This window comes from Aythya ferina (assembly GCF_964211825.1).
Source record: "Aythya ferina genome assembly, chromosome: 1".
Lineage (NCBI taxonomy): Eukaryota > Metazoa > Chordata > Aves > Anseriformes > Anatidae > Aythya > Aythya ferina.
In genome coordinates this window covers 146,307,153-146,334,301 of record NC_140296.1, presented here as the reverse complement: position 1 = coordinate 146,334,301, position 27,149 = coordinate 146,307,153, and the positions used below count along the sequence as shown (strand labels likewise).

The 27,149-nt window shown below is 44.9% G+C and overlaps 1 protein-coding gene across 3 annotated transcripts in view; it reads left to right on the top strand.

The window, feature by feature from the left end:
• TMEM178B (transmembrane protein 178B) overlaps positions 1 to 27,149 on the top strand; it is a 213,762-nt gene that overhangs the window by 158,689 nt on the left and 27,924 nt on the right. For all 3 annotated transcript variants that reach the window (XM_084507287.1, XM_084507286.1, XM_084507285.1), the window contains exon 4: positions 20,831 to 20,968. In XM_084507287.1, coding sequence (XP_084363413.1) covers positions 20,831 to 20,968 — 138 coding nt within the window. The remainder of the gene's footprint in view (positions 1 to 20,830; positions 20,969 to 27,149) is intronic.

Genomic DNA, 27,149 nt, shown 5'->3' with positions numbered 1-27,149 from the left:
GAGCAAATATTGTGGGGGGAAAAGCAGTGAGGAAAATGTTTCATTCACTTACGTGAGCTTCACAAGGTCTTCCACCATTGCAAGCAGAGCTCTTGGGCCCAGGAGGGCTGTTTCTGATGTGGGGAAGCCTTTACTGGACCCAAGAACTTGGTGGTGTACAGCCACTGCGGAGCTAGGGATGCCTTATTAATCAAACTGGGTTACTGGCACTGGCTGAGTGGGGCACAAAGGGAGATACCCACATCTTAAAATAGTGTAATTAAGGTAAATGCTTGAGTTTTTGTGACCCACTTTTACTTTGTTTTCAGTTGTTCAACCTGCAGCTTTTCTCAAGAGCTCTGCAGTCCCAAAGCAGAGCTTTAGAGCTGACTCAGTGAAAGATGTGCAGACCTGCTCTCCTTTTAGGTCCAGCACCATTAACAGGAAGAAAGCAAACAAGGGGGTGTTGGAGGCACGGTGCTCCTTGCGCCACTGGTGAGGATCTGAGCTGCACTTTGTGCTGTGCAGCCACTTGTCAGAAACCCTTAGGCTTTTTTTTGCTTCACAAACTGTTGGAGATGCTTGAAAACAGAGTGGTTTCCCATAGCGGTTTCATTTTTTTTATGATTATTATTTTTTATGTTACCACATCCATTGCTTTCCCCCAGGTATTTTGAACACAGCCAGATATTCATAGGGCTTGATTGCTTATTTTCACTTTTACTTCAGATCCTGGCATGGTGTCAGTGCACCAGTTGTGATTTATTAAGTCCACGCTGTTGCCTTACCAGCAAAACAGCCCAGCGTGTTTGCTTGGGACCATTCCTACACTAAACAGAGGCCTGCTTTGCACAGCGGGTGCACATGGGTGTTTTATTTTGTCCTTTGAAGCTCTCGCTTTGCTCGCTTTTGAGGAGGGCTGCGTGGCAAGGTGACAGGTGGCTTGCTCTGATATCTTGCTTCCTGTAATCACTGCATCGGGTTTTCAGCCCGGCAATGAGAGAGCTTGTTAAAAACACACGCATTTAAATGTCAGAGGAAAGAAGACCCATGAAGGATGTTTGGAGATATGATGTCCTCTGGATGCCCCGCATCAATGCCCCGAAGCTCTGCGCTGAGTCTTCTGCGAGAGGAGGTGGGATCTGGGAAGTTATTGAGTGCTGTGAGAGTGCTCCTGCAACACAGACAAGAGGAATGAAGCCGGTGGCTTGTCTCTCTTCTGTCAACTTCCCCTCTTGATTCCCAGAGCTTTCGGTGTTTCAGGGCCCCATAGCAACGTAATCCCAGATGATGTGGGATTTGCGTCCTTTGCAATTTAATCCAAAGCTCTTCCCAGGTACACTGAAAGGCTCCTTATCTTTTGGGGCAGACTGAAGCATTTCTTGCCGATTCATTCCATTCTAACAAAATGGAGGAATATCTGTTGCTCTGTGTCTTGCTGGAAAAAAAAAATAAATAAGGAAAAAAGGAGTAAACATTTGGAGAAAGCGTTGCTTTTGGGGTCTCTGGGGTTGTTAGAAAATCCGGCTCTGAGCAGAAATAGCAGGCGCCTTCATCTCATTTGTGGAAAATTAAGAGGGGTGTGGGAGCGGGAAAACAGAATTTATTTAGAAAAATAACCATTTTCCCCCAAATTCTGCTAAGCACTTTTAGAAGCAATTTTAAAGACCAAATTAGGGACGTGTCATTACTCAGCGGGTGCTGGGTAGTGATTTTAAGCGCCGACTCTGGTGGCTGTGGCATCCTTGCGCATTCCTTCTCCCTCCTGCCCTCTCTAGCTCTGCTGGGAGGCTCTCAGTAGCATCCCTCGGAGCTCTGCGTCCCGTCCATCCGTCTGTCCCTCCCTCTCTCCCTCCTCCCCGCCACCCCCTCCCCTCTCGCTCTGCCTCTTTCTGCTGCGTGTTCCCTTTTCAAAAAGTAATTTCATGGCTCATGCACTTAAGATTCCATCAGAAAATCGAGCCTTTGATCAGGCAGACAGACGCCCTGCTGGGATTTCATTGGCAAATCACAATTCCCTTAATTAAGACTATGTGTCTTTATATCACTAAACTGATTCCAGCTGGGTCCCTGCTTGTTTTACATCCAGATTTACCTAGACTATGGATTCGCACCCCCTGCGACTCCAGAGGAACAAAAACCATTTAAAGACTTTCGTTCCCAGCTTCTCCCCGCAGCTGCTTGGCGTGGGCTGGGACCTGAATCTCTCCCTCGGTCTCCTTGCTCTCTCCTCCGCTTTGGGAGGTACCGTGGTGTGAGGGATGTGCTCTGTTTCTCTCCACTGCCTGGAAGCTGGGAATCAGCGGTGCAAAGGGAATTAAACTTGCCTGCTTTGTTGTTTTTTTTTTCAGGAGCCATGTTTTCGCTGAGAGTCAAGGGGGTGCCAAAACCTGGCGCAGAGTTTTCTCCTCCTTCCCCGCCTTCTTTAGCCATCAATTAAGGATGGAAGCGGGTTAAGAGTGCTCACTTATGGTAATCACAGGTCCTGCGTAGGAGAGGCTTTGGTGACATTTCTGCCGTGCTGGGTTTGCTAGCTGCATTAGTCACGCCGAGCTCAGGAGACAAGGATGCAAGCAGCGACTGCTGCCTTGAAAGTGCGTGGTCTGCTCCGGCCAGAAGGATAAAGCTGGGGGGGGAGTTTCCACGGGCAATGCTAATTTTCCCTCAGACCTCTGCATTTTCCCTTCCTTCTTAATTCCTTAATTTGCTCGTCTCTGCTGAGCAGCGCCCCGACACCCTCTCCGGGGAGGGGAAGCCTGCTAGTAGCGCTCCTTCCAGGGTGGCATCGAGCATGGAGCTGCCACAGGGCAGCACCCAAGAAATGTGGCTGAGGTTTGGGAGTCGTGCCCGAGCTGTAGCTGAGGTGGGTGCAGGCAGACCTGCAGTTGCTTTTCCCTTGTAGGGCCCAGGAGGTGCTGCCCTGGTGTCCCTCTAGGTGATAGCTCTGTGGCCACGGGAGCTGCAGAGCTGCCGTGCAGCTGCACGGCACCGAGTCCTGCTGCAGCACCTGGGAGACTGCTGGCTGCTAACGCAGTCGTGCTTAAAACTAAGAAACAGCCAGAAAACAGGGAGCTGCCTGCTTAGTAAGGGAACCCAGGGTCTGGACTCGGGAAACAGCCTCTTCCACGAATGGCTTTGTCTTCGGGTTTGTTGTATGGGATTCCTCACTTGAAAATACCTACTAAATTCTGTGCCAGCAGAGCTTCAGCTCGCGTCTCGGGGATGTGGTGACTTTGTAATGGGCCCTGACAGGGCTTTGCTTTAACGGGGCTTTGTGTTACGGGTCTGGCATAAATCCAGCTGCTCCTCCCGGCTAGAGGAGGGCTGGTTCAGGCAAACAGGCTCCAGCCTCGGCTGAAACTCCTTTAGCTCCTCGCATGCTAATAAAGCTGTCCACTGCAAAACCCTAATAGGACTTTGCAGTTGGATGGGTCTTTGATTTGAAGATCCCAAAGCTCTTTATAACAAAAATTGCTGATCATGATTCCGTGGTAAGACCCGATTAGATCAAAAGGGGGTTCAGGATCTCCATTTTGTTTGAGAGACAGAACAAATCTATCCCAAATGTAGAGAAAATACATTCTGTGATTAGAATATGAATGTTATGAGCCTTTATAAGTAAATTGGTAATTAATTTTTTCATTAAAATTAATTAAAAATCTCATACTTTATAGCACATTAACATCTATGTTTGTCTTGTCTCGAGTCATCTTAATGGAATGATAGAGAAGCGTCAAACTTAGATATAGTTGAAATTAATTGAAATCTTGCTCATAGCCTCTATGTGGAGAAATTAGGATGTAATTAAGCGAAGCTGTCAATGATTGCTGTGTCTGGACGCTGTGGTTATCAGAGCCTGTGTCAGACTCAGGTCCCTTGGAGGTGCGGACAGAGGAAGGAACCCAAATATTCCCCTCATTTCCTCTGTGGCTCATTGAACACGGCCAGTGGTGGGCTGCAGGGCCTCAGCAGCACCGGGGACATCCCTGCCCTGCAGGAAGAGGTCTCGGTTGGCAGTGGCACGCCTGGACCCAGAAACCCTCCATGGCTGGGGGATGGCTCAGGGTAAGGAAGGGGCCTGGGGCACGGCAGCCAGCTGAGCATCCCCCGCACTCCTTGCTATTGTGGCAGGCTCGTGTTTTGTAGGCCAAAATGTTGGTTGAAGCTGAAAAGCCAAAGTCACTAGCTTGCTGTGGCTGTGTGACACTGCAGTGCCACAGGGTACATGGCCTAAGAAGGGTTAAATTGGGACTGATGTAACACTGGCACTTCAGGTCTTCAAGGCATTAGTAATATCAGACGGCAGGATTCCCTTTGGCTTTCCTATATAACTTGTTAAAAATTTTAAGCATGTAATTAAAACAAGCACAGGAAGAAAATTTCTAATCAAAATATTATGTTCAAGTTGAGTTATGGTTAGGAGTATCAGTAACTTGTGGGTAGAAGTAGCAGAGGACAATAGCAAAGAGTAGAAGTCCAGGATATTCATAGCTGAGTTGATGTGTAAGAAAAAGCAAGTGCATTAGGGTAAGAAATGCAGAGACAAGGCACCCAAGTTGTCTTACCTCAGCTCTGTAGAGATACCACAAAGGGAAAAAGTGGAAAAGCAATGATGTAGCATTTTACAGGTTAAATCTCATCTGGGATCATAAAGACCAGTGCCACTCTTGTCCGCAGTGAGCAGTAATCACTCCGTCTGGCCACTGACTTCCCTAACATTTTCTTTTGACCTGCAGAGGAGCCTGATACCTGGCTACAGCTTTCGAGATGCCTTAAAAGTCACCAGGAGGGTGTTCAGATGTGGCCTAGAGAGAGAAAGGAGATGGGAGATTATAGGGGAATGGGAGAGAGGGAAGAGGTGTGCATTCAGGAAGGAGGAGCGAGAGGTGGTGAGAAACCAGAGTGGCACAGGGCAGAGAGGATCACGTGGAGAAAAGAAAGGGATTTGCACCAGAGACAGGGCTATAAAGGGACAGGAGGAAAGATGGGGAGAGAGCAGGAGGGGGGCATGTTGGCAGCTGTAAGGGGAAGGGTGGTGTATTTTCTTAAAGCAGAGATGTTTTGATGCATTGACATGCATGAGTGCTTCTCGACAGATAAGCAGCAGTTAGAGGAAAGGCGAATGGGCTCCTGGACCCTGATACAGTGGATCCCGTCTTTTGGGGCAGGATAGGTTATTTTAAAGGGCATATTGCTGTCAGTTGAGATGCAGCCATCTGTCTTCTGTTCTGTTGCTAGTAACTAAGGGGAAAGGGAGGTAAGTCAGGCCGGTAGCCCAGCAGAGTGCAGCAGGAATGAATTCTGGCACCTGTGGGCATTCGCTTTCTGACAGAGCACAAGCTTTCTGGAAATTTTTTCTTATTGCACGTACATGAGCACTACACAACCAGGAAGAAAGCCGTTCTTTCCCAATCAAAAGATGTTTTTTTCCATCTATCACAAGTGTATTTACTGTATCTGTCTTCCGCTCTGTGCTGCGCTGAGGCGTGTGTTTTGATATGCAAAAGCAGCAGACCTGCCTGCAATCTTTTCATTACCTTTTGGTGTTTCAGACTGCATGATGAGATCAAAGAGGTTAACTGAATTAGGCGTCTCCTAAGCACAGCGTTTTGGAAACGTGCGACTGTTAGCAATGCGCAGTGGGCCTTTCCCTCCATTTGTTCCCCCCTCCTTCGCATATGTACCCATCACAGCTTCAAACGCTGCATCAGATCTGGAGAGACCCATTAGGAAGTGAGCAAACCAGCCAATACAGGCGAGCTGAAAAGCTTCTTAAAAGTGAGAAAATATGCTACAAGGATTTTAGATCCCAAATCAATTGCATCACTCGTGGGTAGGCACAAAATGAAACCATATGTTATCTTAGAAACAAAATATTTGAGAATTAATTCCTTTTTTACACACCCATCAAAGCTTGGCTTCCAATTTTAGCCTTCCCATTCCTGCCAGGGTTATTATTAGCCCTCTGCCACCACTCAGGTGCTACAGGATGGACAGGGCTGCTGAAATAAAGGGCTTTCTGGCTGGAAAGGCAAAGTGAATAAAACAGCATGGTGGAAGGGCTGCAGGTGGCTTTCAGAAGTTTTTTTTCAGCAAAATGAACAACAATTTATTTTGGAGCAGCCAAAAGAATTTTGGCTGAATTGAAATGCTTTGATTGCCTTATTTAACCCTTCTGAATCCTTTTGACTTTTTCTTTTTAATTTAAGTGTGATTTTTAAAAAGGATGGCTTGAAATGAAAAGTCAGAAAGTTGTATTCCAAGAAAATTCCCATGAGTCTTTTTTTTTTTTTTTTAATATGGAGCATATTAGCCTTTTTTTTATTTTTTTTTTTTCAATACTTAAACTTACTGCTTTTTTTTTTAACATCTACAGAACCAGTAGACAACAGCATTAAGCAGGTAACTACGCGGACATTTTGTGGCATGGCTTCTGGGGAACCTCTCCACTCCTCACCGCTAACAACTGCCCTCCTCCTGAGCTGATCACATTGATTCAACATTGGGCCTTGTCTTCTAATTCTCAAAGAAGTTTTGGAGTAAGGGGCAAGGGATGGCATATCTGGCCAAATGGAGGATGTCCTGATCCTCATCCTGCTACCGTCCCGTGGTCACGGCTGAGCCCTACACAAATGAGAACAGCCTCAAGGCTGCTCTGGTACTGGGCGAGGGGGAGCAGGCTGCATGCTGCACCACAGCACCGGGGGAATATCAGGAAAATGTCAAGGCAGTTTAGCAGTCAGCTTCCAGGTTGCTTTTCAGACATCTCTGATCTACCTCTGCAGCCTTTACGGTGGATGAGTAAAGACACCCCTGTGGTATGGCAAGCTTTCTGACTTGGGACTTCACTGGGCCATCCCCCAGTGAGAGACACAAGATAGTTCCCCCTTCCACAAAGAAGGGTCCCTTGGGTACACCTGTTGGAGCACCATGAATCCTGTATCGGTGTTTGTAGACCTGGAAGGTTACTGAGGCTCGATTCTGGCACACAGAAGCCAGCTGTGTGTTTCATGGAGCAGGGTTTGATCACTTAGCTGGCTGGTCATGCCAGTGTGCTTGTGAGTAATTCAACTTCATGCGGAACATAATTGGAGTTACTCGACATTTCTACCAAGTACAGGATCTTATTACAGAGGTATTTTTTTCCTCAGCAAAACCAGAGGGTCTGTTTCACAGCAAGTTCTTCTAGATCTGAGTGGTTTCCTAAAACTTTGCTGTTGAATATAGTATTTATCAGAGTTGTACACAAATACTTGATATTTTGAAGAAGGTTGTGGGAAGTCAGAGAAGTGAACGAGGCCTCTGGGGACAAGGAACTGGCTGCTGGGCTGGGCTCATCCTTTACAAAACCAGAAATGAGCTTTGAACAAACATTTATGTGCTATTCCTCTCTGTGTTACCAGCACAGATGAAACAAGGCAGGGGCTCTCTGTCCTCCATGTGTGAAAACCCTACCTGCGTGCAGAGCTGTGGCCAAACAATGACCTAAGTCCCGCTCTTTTTGTCTGATGAGGCCACGTAGTCTCACAGGCCAAGTTGGATCCTACCAGTTATTTTAGATGAAGCATGTGTTGCCAGAAGCAGTCAGGGCTAAAAATGGTATCCTGGCTTTGGGAGCAACATATGCTGCTCCCTCGAGTCTGACAGGTGAAGGACTTCAGAGCAAGCACGGTGTGGTGAAATCTACCGTGCTCTCTGCCACCACTGCTCTTCTGACCCCCATCATCCTCCCAGTCCATCAAGCACAACCCTGTCCAGATGTCATGCTGGTAGCCATCAACTCCATCCTGCAGCTGCACCAACACCCACGTGTGGTCTGGCCTTGGCTGCAGTCTCCTGCCTATCCAGTGACATTACTTCAGAAAGGTCTTAGGTTTCACAATGCCTGTGAGCGTGGTTAATACAGCGAACCAGCCGCTACCCTACTATTATTTCTTCAGCATAGAAACACTTCAGGGAAAATGTCTAAAAAAGGCCAACTTTTTCAGCAGGCTCACTATGTCCAGCCTGTGCAAAGACCCAGCTTTCTGAGGTTGTGCTTTCAGTGCCAGTCCACCTCCCTCACCAGCATTTTGGGGTTCATTAGAGCTTTTTGAGGTTCCACATTTGGCTCTGCATTTCTGGAGGTGGGAAGAACACGCAGCAGTGAGCTGGGCCTGGAAGCAGAAACCAGACATAGCCAAACAAAGGAATAGGATTGCCTTTCTAACACTGGGGGTTAACTAAACACAAGAGCAAACCACTAAGTTCAACATTTTTCTCATCTTCATCTTGTCATTTGGCAACTGACTGGTGACAGGACGAGGGGGAATGGGCTTAAGTTGAGCCAGGGGAGTTTTAGGTTAGATGTTAGGAAGAACTTCTTCACTGAAAGGGTTGTGAGGCACTGGAACAGGCTGCCCAGGGAAGTGGTGGAGTCACCATCCCTGGAGGTCTTTAAAAGACGTTTAGATGTAGAGCTTAGGGAAATGGTTTAGTGGGGACTGTTAGCGTTAGGTTAGAGGTTGGACTCGATGACCTTGAGGTCTCTTCCAACCTAGAAAATTCTGTGATTCTGTGATTCTGTGAACTGGATCCCTTTCTGGAAGTTAGTCGTTAGCCCCAAATTATCAGGTGCAATAGAGATGTCATCTGGGAAAGGTGTACGGCGTGTGATACACACAGCAGACTTGCTGACCCAGTCGGCAGTGTTGTTTTGTGTTGAAATACCTTGAAAAGTATATTCAAAAATGCTCCGCAAAACAGAGTTAGAAAGTTTCCCTGGGGCTGGCCATGTTGGTGGAAATATTGGAAGATTCCTTGTTAGAGCAACTGCCGAGCCCTGCGACATCTGATGCTAACCACAGAGTTTGCACAGACTGAATGCCGCGTCCCATTTCCCTTCTGCTAGGAAAGACTTTCCCTAAATTTGCCATGTGAGGAAGCATCTCAGGCTAGACTGGGCTTAATGGGTGCCTCCGGCTCTTTTTCTGAGCACATATGTGCTGGGGTACATCCAGCTGTGGATGCGCTTTTCCTTTTTGCCGCTCATAACATCTGTGCAGTGGGCTTTTGTTTGGCTGGTTGGCACTTTTCTCCTCCTTCCCCCAAGCTGCTTTGGCTGCTCACCCGGCTTTTCACCAAATTGCAAATTTATATTCCTTCTGCTTTCAGCAGGCCCATATGTAGAACTGTCAAAATGTCACTGGCATCAATTGTGAAAGGTTAGTGCCACATTATAGTCAGCGAGCTTATTAACAGGGAAATGATTGGGTTTTGGAGAGGGGGAGGGAAGGACAAATGGGAATCCATTTTCCAGGCACCTGCTTCTCCTACTAAACATTTCTGCTTGTCACATATATGTTTTCAGAAAATGCTTTCCATCTGCATGGGAAAAAATAATAGCTAGAGATCCCGGGAAGAACAAGGCTGCTCCTTGTGAAATCTCAAGGAAGCTGGGCAGGGGGAGATGGAGAGGCAATGAGCGCAAATTGGTGAAATCTGTTCTGGTGCTGCATGGCAGGAGACATTCCCGTTTGCTGACCCAGTGACTAGAAACAGGATCATGCTGCAGAACTTGTGTCTGGTGTGGGCCTGGTGTCAAACTGGGAGACCCTGGTCTGGGTTCCATGATTTCAGCTGGGCCCAAGAAGTAGCCTAACATCTGGTCGCTCCTCAAGCCTACAGGTGCCTGTATACAGAAGAGAGCTTCCATTTTGCTGATTTTCATCTCTGTGCTCTTCCAGATTTAATCAGATTCCATGCAAAATCACCACTGAAAAATATTTCTGTATCCTACCATGAAGATTTTATCTGTCCAAGGCATTTTTGTGGCTTCTGTCATGGTCACTGCAGAAAACCTAGCTCATAATCTTTAACATAAAATGGCCCTGCGAGATGAGCTTATTTTAGTTTATGAGAACTGAGGCACAGAAAGTCTGATTTTTATTTTTATTTTTTTAATTTATTTTTTTTTTGCAACGCAAGTCTGTGAGACAGTATCTGGATCTTTGTAGACTCTCCACTAGTATCTTGATCACTGAGTCATCCTTCTCATGCCTTGCTTTTGTCCTCTGGCTTTTTCACCTTGTTCTTTTAAAGTCAACCTAATGTCTACCTGTAAGCACTGGATCCATCTATTAGACAGGGAAAAGGAGGAGGAGGAGAAGGAGGAGGAGAGCCCAGATTCTACCTAAATTAAAGATTAAATCTGTGTTGCCCCGTTACTCTGCAAGCAGAGCGAAAGTGCAGTGTAGGTACTTGTCTGTTGGATTTGTCTGGAGCTGCTGTTTCCCTGCCAGGATTTTGCACTGTAGCTTGCAGCCAGCACCAACCTGACCTAAATTCAGAGCAGTGACCTCAAGGTGAAATCCACCCGAATCTGTAGCTGAGCCTCTGGGGCACCACTCTTCATTTTCTCCTGATTACTCCCTTTTTGACACAGCAGAAAAGGCCGTTTAGGTGGCCTACAATGTAGTGCTGGGGGGTAGTATGTTCCTGACCTTTTCTGTAGTAATGCTCTTGAAAATGAGGCGGAAAAAAAGGGAATGAATATTAATAATCGGATTGTCCCGGGGACTTTTCGCTGGAGACGAAGCCCATTGTGTAGTGGAATTAGAGCGCGCACCACACGCAGGTGCCTCTTTGTTGCTCCCTGAAAGCTGCTGGTAGGTGAAATTTAATTTAATCACTCATGACAAAAAGCAAGAAATGGGGATTTGGTGGCCTCCAATGGACAGAGGCAGTGAGAGGCCCCTGTCGCATGAGGCAGGAGCTTCCCTGCTCCCTCCACACTCCTGCCCTTCACTCTGTACGTGAGGTGATGGCCAACATGTGGGAGCCTTGGGAGCAGAGCATTAACATACAGCAAGGCCGAGCCTCAGGAGGGCATGACACGAAACATGGGGCAGTGTGTGGACATCTCCTCATGCCCCAGGTCTTCTCTGCAACCCCTGTGAGGGCCTCCCCGAGCCCCACCGGCAGCTCGGCTCTGAGCTCTCCTCCTGTGGCAGCCCGGTTTAACACCACAGGCAGCAGCCATGCTTAGGTGGCTTTGTGGAGGCACATGGCCCTGTTTCCTAGGTGCTGCCCCGAAAGGTCTAACAAAATTGCTGAAGGTCTGATTCTCCAGCAGGGACTAGGGAAGGTGGTGATGTCCCCAGTGACAGGGGCATCGCAGCCCTTTGGGCTCATTGCCACAGAACCAGGACCAGGCCGCAGAGGGTCCCCTAGGCCCCGTCCCTGGCAGCAGGCTGGGCTGGGCTGCCTCCTTCAGGCTCCAGAAGCCCTCCAGCAGAAAATCTGAGCTCAAAACTGGAGTTTTGAGCAATTAGCAGCCATTCCCCCACCTCCTTCTCGTGCCAAGCGGAATTTTAATGTACTTCCAACTTCTCTTTTTAGCACGCACAAAGAAAAAAGAAAAAAATTAATAATCATCTATAAGAGAAGTTCTTTTCATACAAATGGAGAAGCATTCAATGCTGATACATATTTTCCCCCCCTTTTCAATGGTATCTATTTAAATGCAGATTTTCTGGTTTCCTATGTGGAGCCTGGAAGAAACGCCTTTCAATTTAAATGTTAATAGAAGAGTAAACTTCAAAATCAGAATTTCTCCATAAGGGAGTATTTTCTCATCGCTTTAAATGTCTTTGTGTATCTCCTCCCTCCTTCTCCCCCCTCCTCTTTCCTCTCTTCCCAGCCCCCAGCCCAGCTTCACTTAAACACTCTTTTTTAAAAACCAAGAATACACCTTTCAGAGCTCCTGAATTAAAACGTTTAATGCCGGGGTCTGTGAAATGAGTATGTTTGCTGGGGCACTGATAAAGCAGAGGTATCCTCCTTTCACCTCCAGCCTTTTTCATCCCAGATAATTATCAAACGTGCTGCTCTGAATGCTTTCTGATGGGATTATTCTCAGGCTTGTGCTGTGTAATGTTGCACCAGAGGTTGGGACAGAGGGCAGAAAAAGCTTTAGGACAGTGTTTTAGTCACTCCCGAATGTGAGCAAGGTTCAGTGGTGGGGTGGGCAGCAGGGGAGGGAAGTCAAATGCAGCAAGAAGGTGGCAAAACAGGGGAGGTGTTACCAAGCCTCTTTCTGTATTACATCTCCTGCTCCTCTTGTGGTCCTCTCTTGTGTACCTCCAGCCTCATTTATCTTCAGGATGAGCTTAGGCTAAATCTGTGTTTTACAAAAGGCTCTTAACACTGCCTGATGCTGGGATTTTGCATACAATTATGTTTCTTGCTTCGTGTCACACCCCGTTTGTCATCTTTAATACGAACTTTCCTTTAATTTTCCTAATCACTCTCTTCCATTCCCCATCTGTTATTTGTCCTCTTTTCTCACTGAAAGAAAAAATGGGACAAGATATATTTCCATTTCTTCTACCTCCTTCTGGCCACTTTTGCAAGAAGTGGTTCAAGAGATTCTAATTGAGGATTAAATTTAAGTGAAATTTTGAAAATTTTTCTTTAGTGAAGGAATTCCTTCCAAAGATGAGGTCCCATCCTTGTGTGAGCCAGCACTGTGATGTGGTAGCACAGCTTTTCCATGTGCTCTCCCCACTTCCAGTGCTGGAGCAGTCACGGCTGGGATGGACACATGGATACTGCAGTGGTGATTGGCACATACAAAGCCATGGAACGGGGCAGAGTGTGCTCCCTGTAGAAGCAGGCTTTTGTATACTAGACAATAAAGCCATGACTATGTATAAGATCCAGATTATTTTTACACAACTGTTACTGTACTCTCTACATCGTTATTATCTGAATTCCTCTGAAAAGCAGTGGTGAATCAGCTTGCATGGCACCTCTGGGAGAAGGGAGAAAGTCTGATTTTCAGAGGAAAGCTTTGGAACACCCAACCCTGCCACATATTTCAAGGAAAATAGAGCTCTCTGAGCACTTCACACAGATGCACAGTCCTTTGCAGGTAGGCGTGCTGGAGAGACAACTTGTCCCAAGTGTCTCTAGGTCTCACGGCTCTGATCTGATGAAGTCCCACAGCTCGTTTTGAAATTGAGCAGAAGGCATTTTATTAAGTGGGCCTGAAATTCTTCAACACTTGCATAATCCATGAAAGCTGTGTAATGAAAAGCCTCTTGGCATGACTCAGGCTGGGAAATGTTTGCTCTGTGTGGCCTCACCTAGCAGGAGCAGGAAGGATTAAAGTTATAAATATGCAGAAGGATGGCCAAGAATGCAGGTGCCTCAGAGTTTCTTCCCTATTTCTGAGGAATGAAGAAGGGAGAGGAAGGATGAAAGGGTTGACTGGTCAAATTGCAAATGTACTCTGCTGGGACTGAAGCTTGGAAATGTTCCTAGATGATCACATATTGCAGTGCTAAAATCCTGGATAGTAAATCTGGAGAGAGAAAGATTATTTGAAACCAGCTCTTGAACATCACATCTCTGGTTAAGTGGAAATCACCAACTTTAGGTACTTTCTGAAAAGGAAAAAAAAAAAAGAGAAGAAGAAAAAGAAGCTCCTCTCCAAAATCAGAGGAGGAGAGGGAAGGAGTGGCAGGAGAGGAGAGGAGAGGAGAGGAGAGGAGAGGAGAGGAGAGGAGAGGAGAGGAGAGGAGAGGAGAGGAGAGGAGAGGAGAGGAGAGGAGAGGAGAGGAGAGGAGAGGAGAGGAGAGGAGAGGAGAGGAGAGGAGAGGAGAGGAGAGGAGAGGAGAGGAGAGGAGAGGAGAGGAGAGGAGAGGAGAGGAGAGGAGAGGAGAGGAGAGGAGAGGAGAGGAGAGGAGAGGAGAGGAGAGGAGAGGAGAGGAGAGGAGAGGAGAGGAGAGGAGAGGAGAGGAGAGGAGAGGAGAGGAGAGGAGAGGAGAGGAGAGGAGAGGAGAGGAGAGGAGAGGAGAGGAGAGGAGAGGAGAGGAGAGGAGAGGAGAGGAGAGGAGAGGAGAGGAGAGGAGAGGAGAGGAGAGGAGAGGAGAGGAGAGGAGAGGAGAGGAGAGGAGAGGAGAGGAGAATAATGCTTTGGCAGAGGCTTAGCTATGCTGAGCCCACTACATCAGGGGTTATAGGGGCAAAGCTTATGTTTCCTTCCCAGCCTGCTGTCACTCAGAGATGAGTAGCAACACAGCAGATAATAAAAAATCCCTTTTTCTCTCTGACCAAATGTTCTTTTTCAGCAGAAGGGGAAGAAAGATTGGAGCTAAAGGCTGAACCATTCTACATGATGATATTCACAGCTGTCTTTCTCCAAAGACCTAACATAAATTTTCTGCCTTCTACAGTAAACCTCTACATCGGATCAGAACTGGATCTAATGCGTTAAAATTCCATTGTATAAAAGCCTCCTTTACACATCCACCTCTCTAATATCCATATCATAAAGTCTCTTGAATACAAATCCATCTTTTCAGCCTCATATGAGACACTTTTTCTCACCTACCTTTTTTTCCCCAGCACTTAAACAAGGTTTGTTTCCTTCCTTCTCTACTGCCTCCTTAAATCTCTTTCTTATTATCTAGTGGTTCTCTTTTGTCTTCTCTCTGCTCTACACGAGCAAAAAGCAAGAGTAAGGTCAGGGCTTGATATTCAAGCTCCAGATGGTGCTTTCAGCCACTGCAGAATTTCTTAGGCTTCTGCAGTTTCCCCAAATACCAGAGGAATTGCTTTCAGAAAGCACCACACTGTGTGACCTGGTTTGGGATGCCCTTTCCCTCTCCAGTGCTTCATGAGAAGGTTCACCGGGGACAAGGAATTGCACAGCCATGCGGGGGTTGCTGTCTCAGCATGAATCTCTGAAGGCGTCAGCCCTTGAACAAGACAGGACTCCATTCACCCTCTGATGAACTGCTCACCCAGCTCTGAAGTCATTGGGTTTTCTTACGAACGAAGGCAGGCTGAAGTGCCAGCAGCACGCAGCTGGCAACAACCTTTTGTGATTGTTTCTGTCTTAGATAACTATAAAATGCTTAAGAACTGTGATGGAGGAAATCCAGACAGATGGTCCATCCTGACAGAACAAATTGTCTGTCGGGATGTCCATTCTACATCCTGTCCTGAGTTGACTAGTGGCGACCACAGCCAGGGACAAGTGTCTGTGAAGTTTCTTATTGGCATTTCCATATAGGTGGGTTTATACATGCTGATAGCCAAACACGTTATCACACAAACAACTCTAGTCCAGAGAAGGGGATGGGATTTTCTGGTTTAGGAGAAATTATATGTGTATCTTGGTTTGTGAAACAAAGGCTCACCAAAGTCCTTTGGAGTATCAATATTTAGGTATTTAATTTTGTGAGGACCTTGTGCTGCTCTTTCTCTCATTTCTGAGGGTTGTGTTTTAGTGTATGTGTTTGTGACACATGCATTTCTGAATCACTCCCTGATGGAGAGTACATGCATATACTGTTACTTCTGGACATCCCTGGAGGTCTTTAAAAGACGTTTAGATGTAGAGCTTAGTGATATGGTTTAGTGGAGAACTTGTTAGTGTTAGGTCAGAGGTTGGACTCGATGATCTTGAGGTCTCTTCCAACCTAGATAATTCTGTGATTCTGTTGAAGTGGGTCGTACTCATTGTAATGGCATTAGAGTAATCTTCAAACTGGAGACTGGGTTGCCACAAAATTCAGGAGAAGCACTCAGAGATTTTAGCTGAGTCTCAGGTAGACTAATACATATTTCTCTTCTTATCTCTTCATTCCTGAAGTGGAAAGAAAAGATTAAAACCTCACCCTCCACTTGCCAACCTCATCCAAAATACCATCTTAAGCTGTGTGGAGAGAATCATGAGAGCCAGAAGATGCCACTCAAAATCATCTGCATTAATACTCGCTTCTTCATGGTAGCGGGGAGCTGCTTGGGTTGGTATTCAGTGAAAGACACACCTGTCCAATTTTGCGTCTTGACCCCCCCTGTGCTATTGGGGTGAGGTGAGAGGAGGGATGATGTCAGATAAAGATAGCACTGTGCAGCTGAATCTTTGTCAGAGAAGTCATTTAAACAAAACCTAGTGAAAGCTAGTTCTTAAACAATTTTCTATACACATATTCGCTTAGAAAAAGATGAGAAGGGAGTGATTTAGACTCTTTTTTAGTACAAATGTGTTTAAACCCACACTGGTAAAGAGAGTTGAGAATGAATCTAGTATAGGATCTACTATAGTGCTTTGATCCAGTATAGATTTTAGTATGATCTAGTATAGATCAAGATCTAGTATACATCAAAGTGCAGTGAAGGATTATGCTAAAAAATAATGCTACCCCAGTCTGTTTCTGCTTGATGTGATATTACATCCTGGTGTTTGGTCCTAGAGGGGCACTGAAATACATTAGTGATTTCCTTTTCAGTTTCCCCTTTTGATGGGACGCCTCACGAAAGGGCGATGTTGTACCCTGAATGTCCCCTAAGGTGTTGCAGGTGTTCTGGATACAGGCTTCAGGATCCTTAGTCCTTCTGGATCTTTCTGTGTTGGTAGAAGGGAGATGTAGGGCGGACTATCTGAAAAGCTGTTTGCAGCAGTATTGCACTTTCTGATGCTCTGATAACAAGCACTGTACTTTGATCTGGTAGCAAACACTTGAGAACAAGCAGTTCTGAAAGCAAAAGCAGGGCTGTGTGGTTAAAGGGCTGGCCAGAAATTGTGGTAATATAGATTCAATTATATGCTCCTCCACAAACTTTTTGTGTAGTCATGGGCAGGTTGATTATTCTCATCTTGTCTCGATTTCCCCATCTTTCACAAGAGGCTCATATTTTCCTTTCTCTGTGTGTTGAGAGAAAATAAATGCTTAATATTTTTGGAGTATTAAACTCCTCTGTGGAGAAGAAGATAGATATCAATAGGGGAACCGAGCCCTTGCTTTGGAAAGATGACTTGCAATTTCAAAGAATAGGGCAGAACATCAGAAGTCAAAAAGGCATATTGAAATTTTCAAGAAGCAACACTGATTCAGAGCATGTTCTGTTTGCAGCTGCTGGGGTGTGAAACTTCTTCCACGATGTGACAACCAGCATGAAATACTTTATTGCTCATAACAAATACAGATGGACAGATATCAGGGTGAAATGAAGGGCAGGGGCATTTGCAAACTGACAGAGTGAACCTTCTCCACAGGCTGCTTGGAAATAAGCAGATCTTAATCAGCTCTTCTGCCTTTCATTATCTTCAGAAATCCTTTACAGTTAATATTCTCCAGTGGAAGACTAAAATGCTTTTAGGAAACGCATGTTGTTTTATGAGACTCTTCCTTTATTTTAAGGAGGTTGTCTAAAATGCTAATGTTTCTCTTTTCATCACGATTCATGGAGCTTGTGCCTTTCAAGCTTACCATTTCAGATTCAGCCATGGGAATTGGATTATTTCATCTGCTGTCCCTTCTCCAGTGTTACTAATCAAGACATTTGTTGTTTCTAGCCTACTTGAACATGATGCCTGAATTCCTGGCCTGAGGATCCACATTGGTTTTGAGTCAGGATTGAGTTCCCTGCCTGCTACATGCAGCAGCACCTGTGGCAGTGCTAGGCATGGAAAATACTCCCAAGGGGAAGATTTTCACTCTAAACTTTTAGTCTGTTAATGTAAAAAAATAAAATGGGATGAAGAAGGCATCTCTAAAACACGAGTAGAAAGCTAATAATGTACTTTCACTCACAAGTGATGGGGCTGTCTAAGTCCGTGTAGTAAATCACTGAGACTGCTGGTCAAACAGGCACGGCACTGAGTCAGTTTCTACACTATGGGTCCTACAGAACAAGCAGTGCAATACCCTCCTTACCTGCACAGTGTAGCCACCTAAAGGTTTGGGTTACTAGATGGTGGAGAGGGGGAATTCACAGTACCACTGAAGCCTGTGCACTTTGCTACAGAGTGAGGATGCTGCGTAGATACCCAGGAGCGGATCAGGTGTGGAACCAGCTAAGCAGTGCACAGGAGTGAGCTAAGGTAGGGTATGTCGGCTGTTGCAGCTTCCACTTGGCTGTATAAAATTCAACAATACATTTTTCTGGTACATCACTCCTTCAATTGCTTGGGATTGTCATGCTGTCATCCTGAGATGCTGCAGTTGCTCAAAGAGGTTTTCCAAGAAAGAAAGAGTGTGAGAATCCTACATTTCATTATCTAAAAATAACAACAATAAAAAAGAAAAATAAAAAATCAGACCCAGGATGTGCTCAGATGTTACAAAGTAGTGTTATGCGACCAAAGCTTGACCCTGTTTACCTTTGCAGGATATATATTCAGAAAAAGCCTTATCAGTGCCAATCAAACTCAGACAAAATAAAAAACAAAATCACATTTTCCTGATGAGCTATTGTTTATTTATGTGGCACCCCTTGCTCCTAAATTAGCAGAGAGAATTTATATATTGCCTCAAGTATACAATGCAAATCTTTGCTTTTTGGCTGTCCTTTCCTTGTCAAGCACCATGCCAACAGAGCAATAATCATACAAAGCACAATTAATGTGGGTTTGTGTGCAGAGAGGAGTTTCTATTCCCTTCCCTTCTCCTCACTAAATAGCTTGAGCTTGTTGATCTGCTGTTGCAACGCATTATATACGTTAAATATTTTCCCAGAAAAGAATCACTTTGCATAGACTCGTTCCCAGCACAGACATCAAAACAGAAAAGAAAGATCTTATTTTACTTATTTCATATAAACCCTAGTGGATGGGCTTGTGAGGGACTGCAATTGGTGCAAGCAGTGGTAATCTTAAACTGAGCCCGCTGAACTTGCAAGAACTAGGGTTTCTTAAATTATTGTGATTTTTAATGTTATCATGGATGGGTTTAAGTGTCGGTCAGATGTTAGGTTTTCTTTTTTTTTTTTTTTCAAGAATGTGAGCCCAGAATTAAGATGCTGATGGATTTTGCTGTGTTGTTAGAAAGGGAATTTCGGGTTCCACCAGTAAGAAAGGTCTAGTGAAACAAACCTCAGAAATTGGGTCTAGAAATCTCGGTCCTGCTATTTGAACTATTCTGTTAAATGGCAAAACTTACGCTCATTTTAGTGGGGTGGAAACAATTCCTTAGTTTGGTGCACAGGATACTTGTATAGGGACACTTGTGGTCCCCTCTGGGACCTGTGAGAACCGGCTCCATCACTTTGTTTTTGGGATGGACCTGAGGAGTTACTGACATCTCACAGCTGAATAAAACTATTTAAATTCAGCTCATTAAGAGCAGGTGTTAGGGTATGTTTCCATTAGGAGGAGCAAGTGCCGTTACCTGCAGTCAGCAGTCACCAGTTAAAACAGACAGGCTTCGCTGGGCTGACACAGACGGCTGTGCAGCGGTGCTGAAATGCCTTTTGCTGTTATTGCAGAAGACACAGGAAACAGTAAACATTTTAAGTTTTCATCTGTCTTTCAAATTGAGCCCAGGCCTTTATGGGCTACAGAGTACAAAGACACTGCCATCAGAAATGCTTACAAACATTTACTGCTTGCTTTAGGAAACCCTCTGAGAAATTCCCAAGGAACAGAGACCAGCACTGCCTGTGGGAAGTAGGAGTTTCTGTAGGAAATGCCTTTATTTTTATTTTATTTTTATTTATTTTTCCTGTACCAGACCTACTTGAGCATATTAAAATAGTTTGTGGGGAGTTCTTGTTTCATTTTGGTGGGATAGTCAGAAACCTGAAGATAAAAAGATGACTTAAAGACATATCTAGTTAAAAGGGCACTGGTCACTGATGGGCTGAAGGCCTGGTCATCTTTATGTTGTCAGAGAGAGTCCTTGTGAAAATCAGTGACAATCTACAAGAACTCATAGCCTCAAGGGGGGGGTTGTGTTCTGCAACTTGATCTTGGGTAAGAAATGCTACAGTGAACACAGCCCTGAGGAAACGTCCTTTCACTGAATCAAATGACTCTGTTCCAACATGCCCATAGTCCTTGCAGACTGTTTTTGGTTTAGGAATTTTATAAATCTCTGGTTATGACACTTTATTGTTGTTCACAAGTTTCACTGAACCTGCACTAGTGGTGTTGGTGGTCCTTCTGAACCACTGCAGAAAAAGGACCAAAAATAACAGAAGCTGAGAAACAGTCAAAGACCAGCCAAGGAGAAAGCTGGTGGCTGTTTCACTGCTTTCAATTTGTCCTCCCTCTGTCACAAGCATTCTGTTTCTTGAAAGAAAATGAAATTGCTATGCAAATAGAATTTGCTTCCAGAAGGAAGCAAATGTTTGGAGAGCTGACTTGGCTGGAATTTTCTCTGCACACACGCTCCTGACATATCAGTGCTTCAACTTTGTGTGTGTGCGTGAGGAGGGGCAGGGAACAGTCAAATGTTAGTGGAGATGTCTCCATCTGTTCCATTATTCGAGCATGTAAAGATGCTCGTCAGCTCTCATAGTCCTTGCTCTTTTTTCCAGGTGGTCTCCCTGCTCAGATTTCACATCCAAAACAGCAGTGAAGATTTATTTTTTCTAGCACATGTAGGAGGGATCCCAGTAGTCCCATCCTTTTTGCAGAAAGCAAATACGGAATACAGCAAAAGCTTAATTTATAGGTTCTTTACATTAGATCTTGAAGATTGTTAACCTTTATTTTTGAAATAAATATAGGTCAACCCCAGACCACACGTGGTTCTCTGTCCCCACATGCAGAGCACAAAATGCTTCACTTCAGCATTGTGCTCTCCTCCTACTCCCAGTGCTCCCTGGAGCACTCAAAAATGTCCTTACCAAAAACCACCTGACATGGTCACCATCTAGATGCATGAGAGGACAATAAAGCCTGTCTTAATCTAAGGGTTGTCCTCCCTCTGGACCACCCTTACACAAACCATCCTGTGCCAATGCTGATGATCTAGCAGTTTTGTAGCATTTCGGATCGACTGTCAGGAAGCTCTGATGATGGTAATTTATCACTATTCACAATCATGCTGTTTTTCTGTCTTCCCCACTGCAGATCTGCGCAGGATGACAGCTGGCTTCATGGGCATGGCCGTGGCCATCATCCTGTTTGGATGGATTATCGGGGTGCTGGGGTGCTGCTGGGACCGAGGCCTTATGCAGTATGTGGCGGGGCTTCTCTTCCTCATGGGAGGTAAGGATATTGGCATCTGAAGAAACCTGTGCTTTTCCTTCCTGTTTTCACGTTCCTTCTTTCCACATGCCCCTCATTTTCTTTGTCACCAAAAACATGTTTTCAGAGTTGTTTCAGGTGATCTGGACTTGGTTTCATGCTGAGCTCCTTCTGGTGTATGTCAGGAATAGTAACAATATTTACATGTTACTTCTGTCACAAAGCTGCGTCCATAAACCAGAGGGCTGGAAAAGGCCTTGAGTTGTTGAGACCACTTCCCTATTGACACAAGTAACGCTGTCACAGAATCTCCTCTCCCTTCCATGCTATCAGCTTAATAAACTTAGTAAAAAAAATCTGAAGATGAGGCAAATGTTATTCCCACTACTATCCTGTTTCATTGTGAGAGACTTTGCTTTGATAGCTGGAAACCGTGCTCAGAGTTTTAACCTGTATTTATTCCCAGTCAGTGGTCCTTGAGTCAAATACAGCCTTTGGTTTAAGTTCTCTGATACATCTTTGAAGGGCAGCGGTATCCTCTCAGCTTTCCTTTTCCTACCCTAAATACAAATTTCCTACTCCTGTAGACTTCCTTCTGTGACACCAGTTGTCAATCCAGCAGCCCTTTCTGCCACCTGTTCTTGGCTGTACTTGCCTCTCAGATGTAGAGGAGAAGGGTCACTCCCAAATAAGTCTGGTCAATCTACAGGGGCATGAAGGTTCCCTTGCTGTGCTGGAAATCCCTTGCCTGAAGTATTTTATGATTGTATTTGCCCTTTTCGTGCTGTGTCACACCAGAGACCCACAGTCATCCTTCAGTTGGATAATACATCCAGGCCTTTCTCCTCCTTCGTAATTTCCTGCTGATCAGCTCCCAATTTACAGCAGAGGTTCTGTTTATTAGTCCCTAGACGCATGCCCTGGCACTCCATCCTTTTGAGCTTCTTCCTATCTCAACCACACCAGCCCTTGGGGTCATCCAATATTTCCTGTGCAGTGCCCCAGCCTTCCTCACTACAGATGCCACCCCACTGTCTGTCACCAGCAGGCTTCATGGCACGCAGTTACTTTAAAGGAGGGATGTGAGAGTTAAGTCCCAAACACAGCACTGGCTGAGTGTCCCAAATTGAACAGCATTGCTTCTGTTCTCCTATTGCTTCTCTGCTGGTGGTTTTTGTTTGGCTGGGTCCTTGCCCTCCTGGCTGATCATCCTTCAATTCATTTGGTCACTCATTCACCCCTACTGTGGTGGGGCACAGCTACGAGAGTGAGATACGGGGAAGTGTGCGTAGACCCAGGAGAGGAGCTAAGTGCTCAGATAAGGAGTGTTTATGTTGCAGTGCTGTTGGTGCTCCTGAGATAGACGCTGGCTGTCTCAGTGCCCACAAACATATTTGAAGGCTGCTGGTACCTTTTGCAGGCACACACTGGTCTGTCTGTGGCTGGCTGCAAATGGTTTGTTGTGGGTGTTCGATACTCTACGGGCAATGGGTCTGCCAAATTAGATCAGTGTTTCTTAAGTAATTAAAGGCTTAATTTGTATGTGTTGCTATAATATGCTCAGATATCCGTGTGGTATTTAACTCGCTACAGCATGACATTCAGATTAAAACATTACAAGTATGCTAAAGAAGTGCTAAGTAAATACACTTATTAGAAACTAGCTAAGTCTTATTTATTAATTGGAAATCACCAATATATATGGGGGAGGTTCCAGTGAAGAAGCTTATTTTGAAAGATGGCTGATTAAAGTTTTCAGGTGAAACAAGACTTGGTGTAACCATATGTAATGAGATGGGTCACTTATAACTTTACAAAGCCATCTTTTGGTATGCTCCAACCATAGACATTTCAGTAGGGATGGATTCGGGGTCATGCAGCTGGGAACAAACCGTGTTCTCATCCAGCTTGGCAGGATGAGAAGCAGCCTCCCAGAAAGGAGCAACCCTGAGAAGGTCTCTGGGATCCCAGTTGCTGGGATCACCCAGCTGCACAGGAGCTCTCGGTGCTGCTAAATGTGCTCCTTCATCCCTCAGACGTTTTGATGGGAATATGCAGTAAGAGCGTAAAGTGGGATTACCTCTGGGCAAAGCAAAACTATTTCTGGACATCCTAACCTGGTGTCCTTAAAAAGGAAGGATATGGAAAAGTTGGGAGAGGATTGCAGAAGAGCTGCAACAATAACTCCAGGACTGGAAAACAAGAAAAACACAGCACGCCACAAAAAGCCAATTGCTCGAAAATGTTAAACAGAAGGTTTGTAATTGACTTGAACACAATGTGGAAGTACCTATGCAAGGAGAAGCCATCTGATAGTAGCATGCTCTTTGACTGAGTAGACAAAATAATAACAAGATCTAGCAGTTGGGAGCTGAAACTAATTGAAATGAGAGGCACCAGATTATTTTATCTGCCAAATTCTGTCAAGATGTGTGATATTTTTAATAAAGATGTGTTGGGAGGAGATCAACCATGTTTTCTGCTCCAAGCAGAGGCATGTGGATCAGGGCTACAAAAGGTTATTATCTTTGTTGCGCAAGTCAGTGGCAGCTGCTACACCTTTCCTGATTTCTCTTAACAGCAAATGTGCACGAAGTAACATCTAGAAAATGAAGCAGCCAGTTAATAAAATACTCATTTAAAGCTATCTAATCTGAAAGGCAGTCACAATCAGTGTTTTTCTGGTGTGTCACAAGTTACGTGGGCATTCCTTCTACAGCCAATGAGTCTAATTTGTACCTTTTTCTTGATGGACAGTGTTAGGAGACAGCGCTGTTACTTCTGTCATCACAGAAATGCTGTCAAGGTATCATCCCATCAATGCTCAAAATGCATGAAGCCAGAGTGCCTCTTAGTTCTCTTTAGCTTTTTTCTGGTCCAACGGGGAAAACTGCTTTGAGGCTTATGACGTCCAAGCTCATTGCAAACGACAGGTTAAGGTGGTAGCTATAATCAGTATAACTTTCCCTTCCATTTGCATTTCTGCTTGTTTAGCCTCTGTTTATAGCTTTTGTTCTGCTTTAATTTCCAGACAAACAGCTCTTCTGTAATGATCTCAGGGTTAAACATGTCCTAGCTTCAGATATCTGTGGGTTTGGTCCCTTGTTGCCCATAATTCTTTCAACAGGAAATCTCAGTGGAGCACTGAGAAGTGTGCTGTGATAATCTAACAAGACCAGACATGGTTTCCATGGACCTCTGGTTCTTTATGATATTTACAGGACAGCCTTCTTGCTAGCCCATGTGGCAGTGCCTAATAAGGACTTGCTTTACTATGCTTGATCTAATTTCTCAAGCAAATGGCTGAAATAAGTCGTTTGTGAAATGCAGGCCCTTATCTGGTATTAGTTCATCTGGAATCTAGCACATGTAAACCGTGATTTAGAGCGTGTTTTATACTGTTATTCAGCATGTTTTGTGACAAGTTAAAATTATTAATAATTCATCTTTCCTGTTTAGTCCAAATGTATCTGTATCAACAGCAATCACAGAGCTCTTATGGCTTCCAATGTTCTTTTGCATAATTTGCTGTATTTATTGTAGGATTTGTGCTTGGATTTCTTATCTCGAGTGACAACATTTGCGGGACCACAGTACGATTTTTTTTTAGTGCCTCCTCTTGCACATAGCCAGATGGATACTGCAAGTTTTGCTTAGTATTTCTGACCTCATTTTGCACGGTGGTACGGTTACATAGTTTCCTGTACCCCGAGTTGCACTGTCTGTTGTAGTTTCATTTCTGAGTTGTCAGGATGACTTTATCCTGCAAGGTGGAAGAGTTTCTCTTATGGCGATCTCCATGTGGTATTGTGCTCTTGTGTTTCGCTAGGATTGGTTCATTTTATGCATCTTACTTGAGACTGTTTAATTCTATTACAGAAGTGGGTCACACTCAAATTATACATTACTCCGAGCACATCCTCTTGCAGCTTCTTGCTTTTTCTCTACATGCAAATTATTGAAAATCTGTGCACCAGTAAAAGCTTCGTACTGGGCATGTCCTCCAATAATTTTGCAGTTTTATAATAATTTCTGTAACCTTGGAGGCATCTGTAACACAGCTTCCAAATGTCAGAGGCCTGTGGCAAACGTGATGCTTTCATGCATATCAAGTGCTTAGTGATAGTCTGAAAAGGATTCAGTTAAACACCTACCTGAAATGCATGCGGGGCATTTATACATTGTGTTTTGACCAAAGCATTGTTTCCGTGCACCAAAAAAACATGCCTTTGCTTTTTGAAGTCCAGGCATGACCTCCTCATCATTTCCCAGGAAGCAGTCTTCACATTTCTGTACTCCTTTCAGTACTTCATCAAGTTATTTAAGAACACTTTTAGAACACTATTTAAGGGCTGATGATAAGCACACAAGGTATCTGTCCATCTAGTTAGGGGCTTTTCCACCTGCTCTCCAGTACATTCATGCATAGGATCTTCTTGTTTCGGTATCTCAGATTCTGCTAGGTTGACTGTCCTTCCCCAAATGTGCAAACCCAACCTCGCCCCGCCTGCTGTTGTTGTACTTGCTTTACAAAATCAGCTTTTGAATGCGATCCCTGACAGCCTGCTCTTTTCCCAGTTCAGTGCATATTTCATTTCAGCCAGCTGTTTTGAAATAGCATTTCGCTTTCTTTGTTCCTAGTTTTGGGACTTTGTACCCAAATGCTCCAGAACCCTTTTCCTCCTCATCAATGCCTGCCATGGGGAACGTGGGGTGCAGGACAGCCCCATGGGGCATGCTCCAGTGTCTTGGCAGTGGTCGCACCCTCCCCTGCCCACCATGGTGCACATCCCTCCTGAAATGCTGTCCCTTGTCCCAACTGGAAATATAAAATGGTGCTTCTAATATCTTTTTTTTTTTTTTTCCAGTACTTGCTTCAGCACAGAATTATCCCTGACCAAATTACATCCCTGGCAAGAGCTACATCACTTGCCTTTGTAAATGTATTAAAAGACCCACAAAGAGTGACGTTTTATCAGCCTTATCAGAGCTCTGTCCTTCAGCTGCACACTCATGTATTTTCCCTTTGTAAGTTTGTCAGCGCTGAGAACACATTTCAGTGAAATCGTTAGGTTTTTTAGTGCACGCCTAACAAGGCAGCCCTTCAGGGAGAGACTTCTGCATTGTCTTATTTTGTTCCAAATTTACTGCATATAAATGCAATAAATCATCTCTGAGCTTATTTGCTATTTTACCTGTTCTCTTTACTCTTTTCTCTTGTCTCTGCCAGTTTTGTCTTGTGCCACGAGCTTTAGTATCACTTTAGGGGTTTTGCCCCATTTGCTGCCAGTTTCCTTAGAGAAGCATATCATTTTACTGCCCTTGCAAATATTCATTATTCTTTGCAAAGTCAAGTATGTTTCTTGCTGTAACCTTGCTTTGAGCCAATTATAAATTTTACCATTAATAATTCAGACTCTAATTAGTCTATTTGGAAATTATTCCAGCTGCCAAATGCCCTTACTCATGTGATTTAGCTTCACCATGCATGTCTGTGATAAAACGATCCGTAGTCTCCCACAACATCTCGTTTCTTGCCTTTGCCTGGTGACATTTTTGAGTGAAATGTTGGACTTGGGGCATCGTCTGGGAGGCTGCAATCCCCTTCCTCACCAGTAATAAAAGGCCATAGAAAGCAGCTTTATGGAGTTTTTCCTCTCCGATTTTCTGTCCAAGCACTTGCTGCCAGGAACCTTGGGAAGATTTTGTGTCCTCTCCTCCTCCGCCCCTCCAGTGGAGATCTGCCAGTCTGAGGGATTTGAGAATCCTTTGCCAGCTCCGTTTCTGCTGCTCTTCTGGGTTTCTTCTGACCCACCCAAGACTGCTGCAGAGAGATTGCTCTTCGCAGCCTGTCTGTCCTCGCAGGGCTTAGGTCAGGGTTACAAAAGCTTCCAGCCTTTCCCCGCAGCAGAGGTGACCTCCTATTCTTTCCAGTGCTGTCTGCTGTGGTGGAGATAAGCAGGCAGGAAAGATGTGCGAGAGAGAAGAAAAAATAAAGTTATGCAGGTGTGCTGGCACAATTTAATGCTTATTTCAGACACGCAGGAGAGGATGTTTATTAAAGAAATGAACAACCTGCTTACGAATGTATGAGTGCATTCTTCCCAGCCTGCCTTTATACTCTAATCCGGGGAGAAACAACCTTTTACAAATCCCTCTCATCCTCATCAGGCACAGTTGGGCTGTGGTGCTGGGTGGTTGG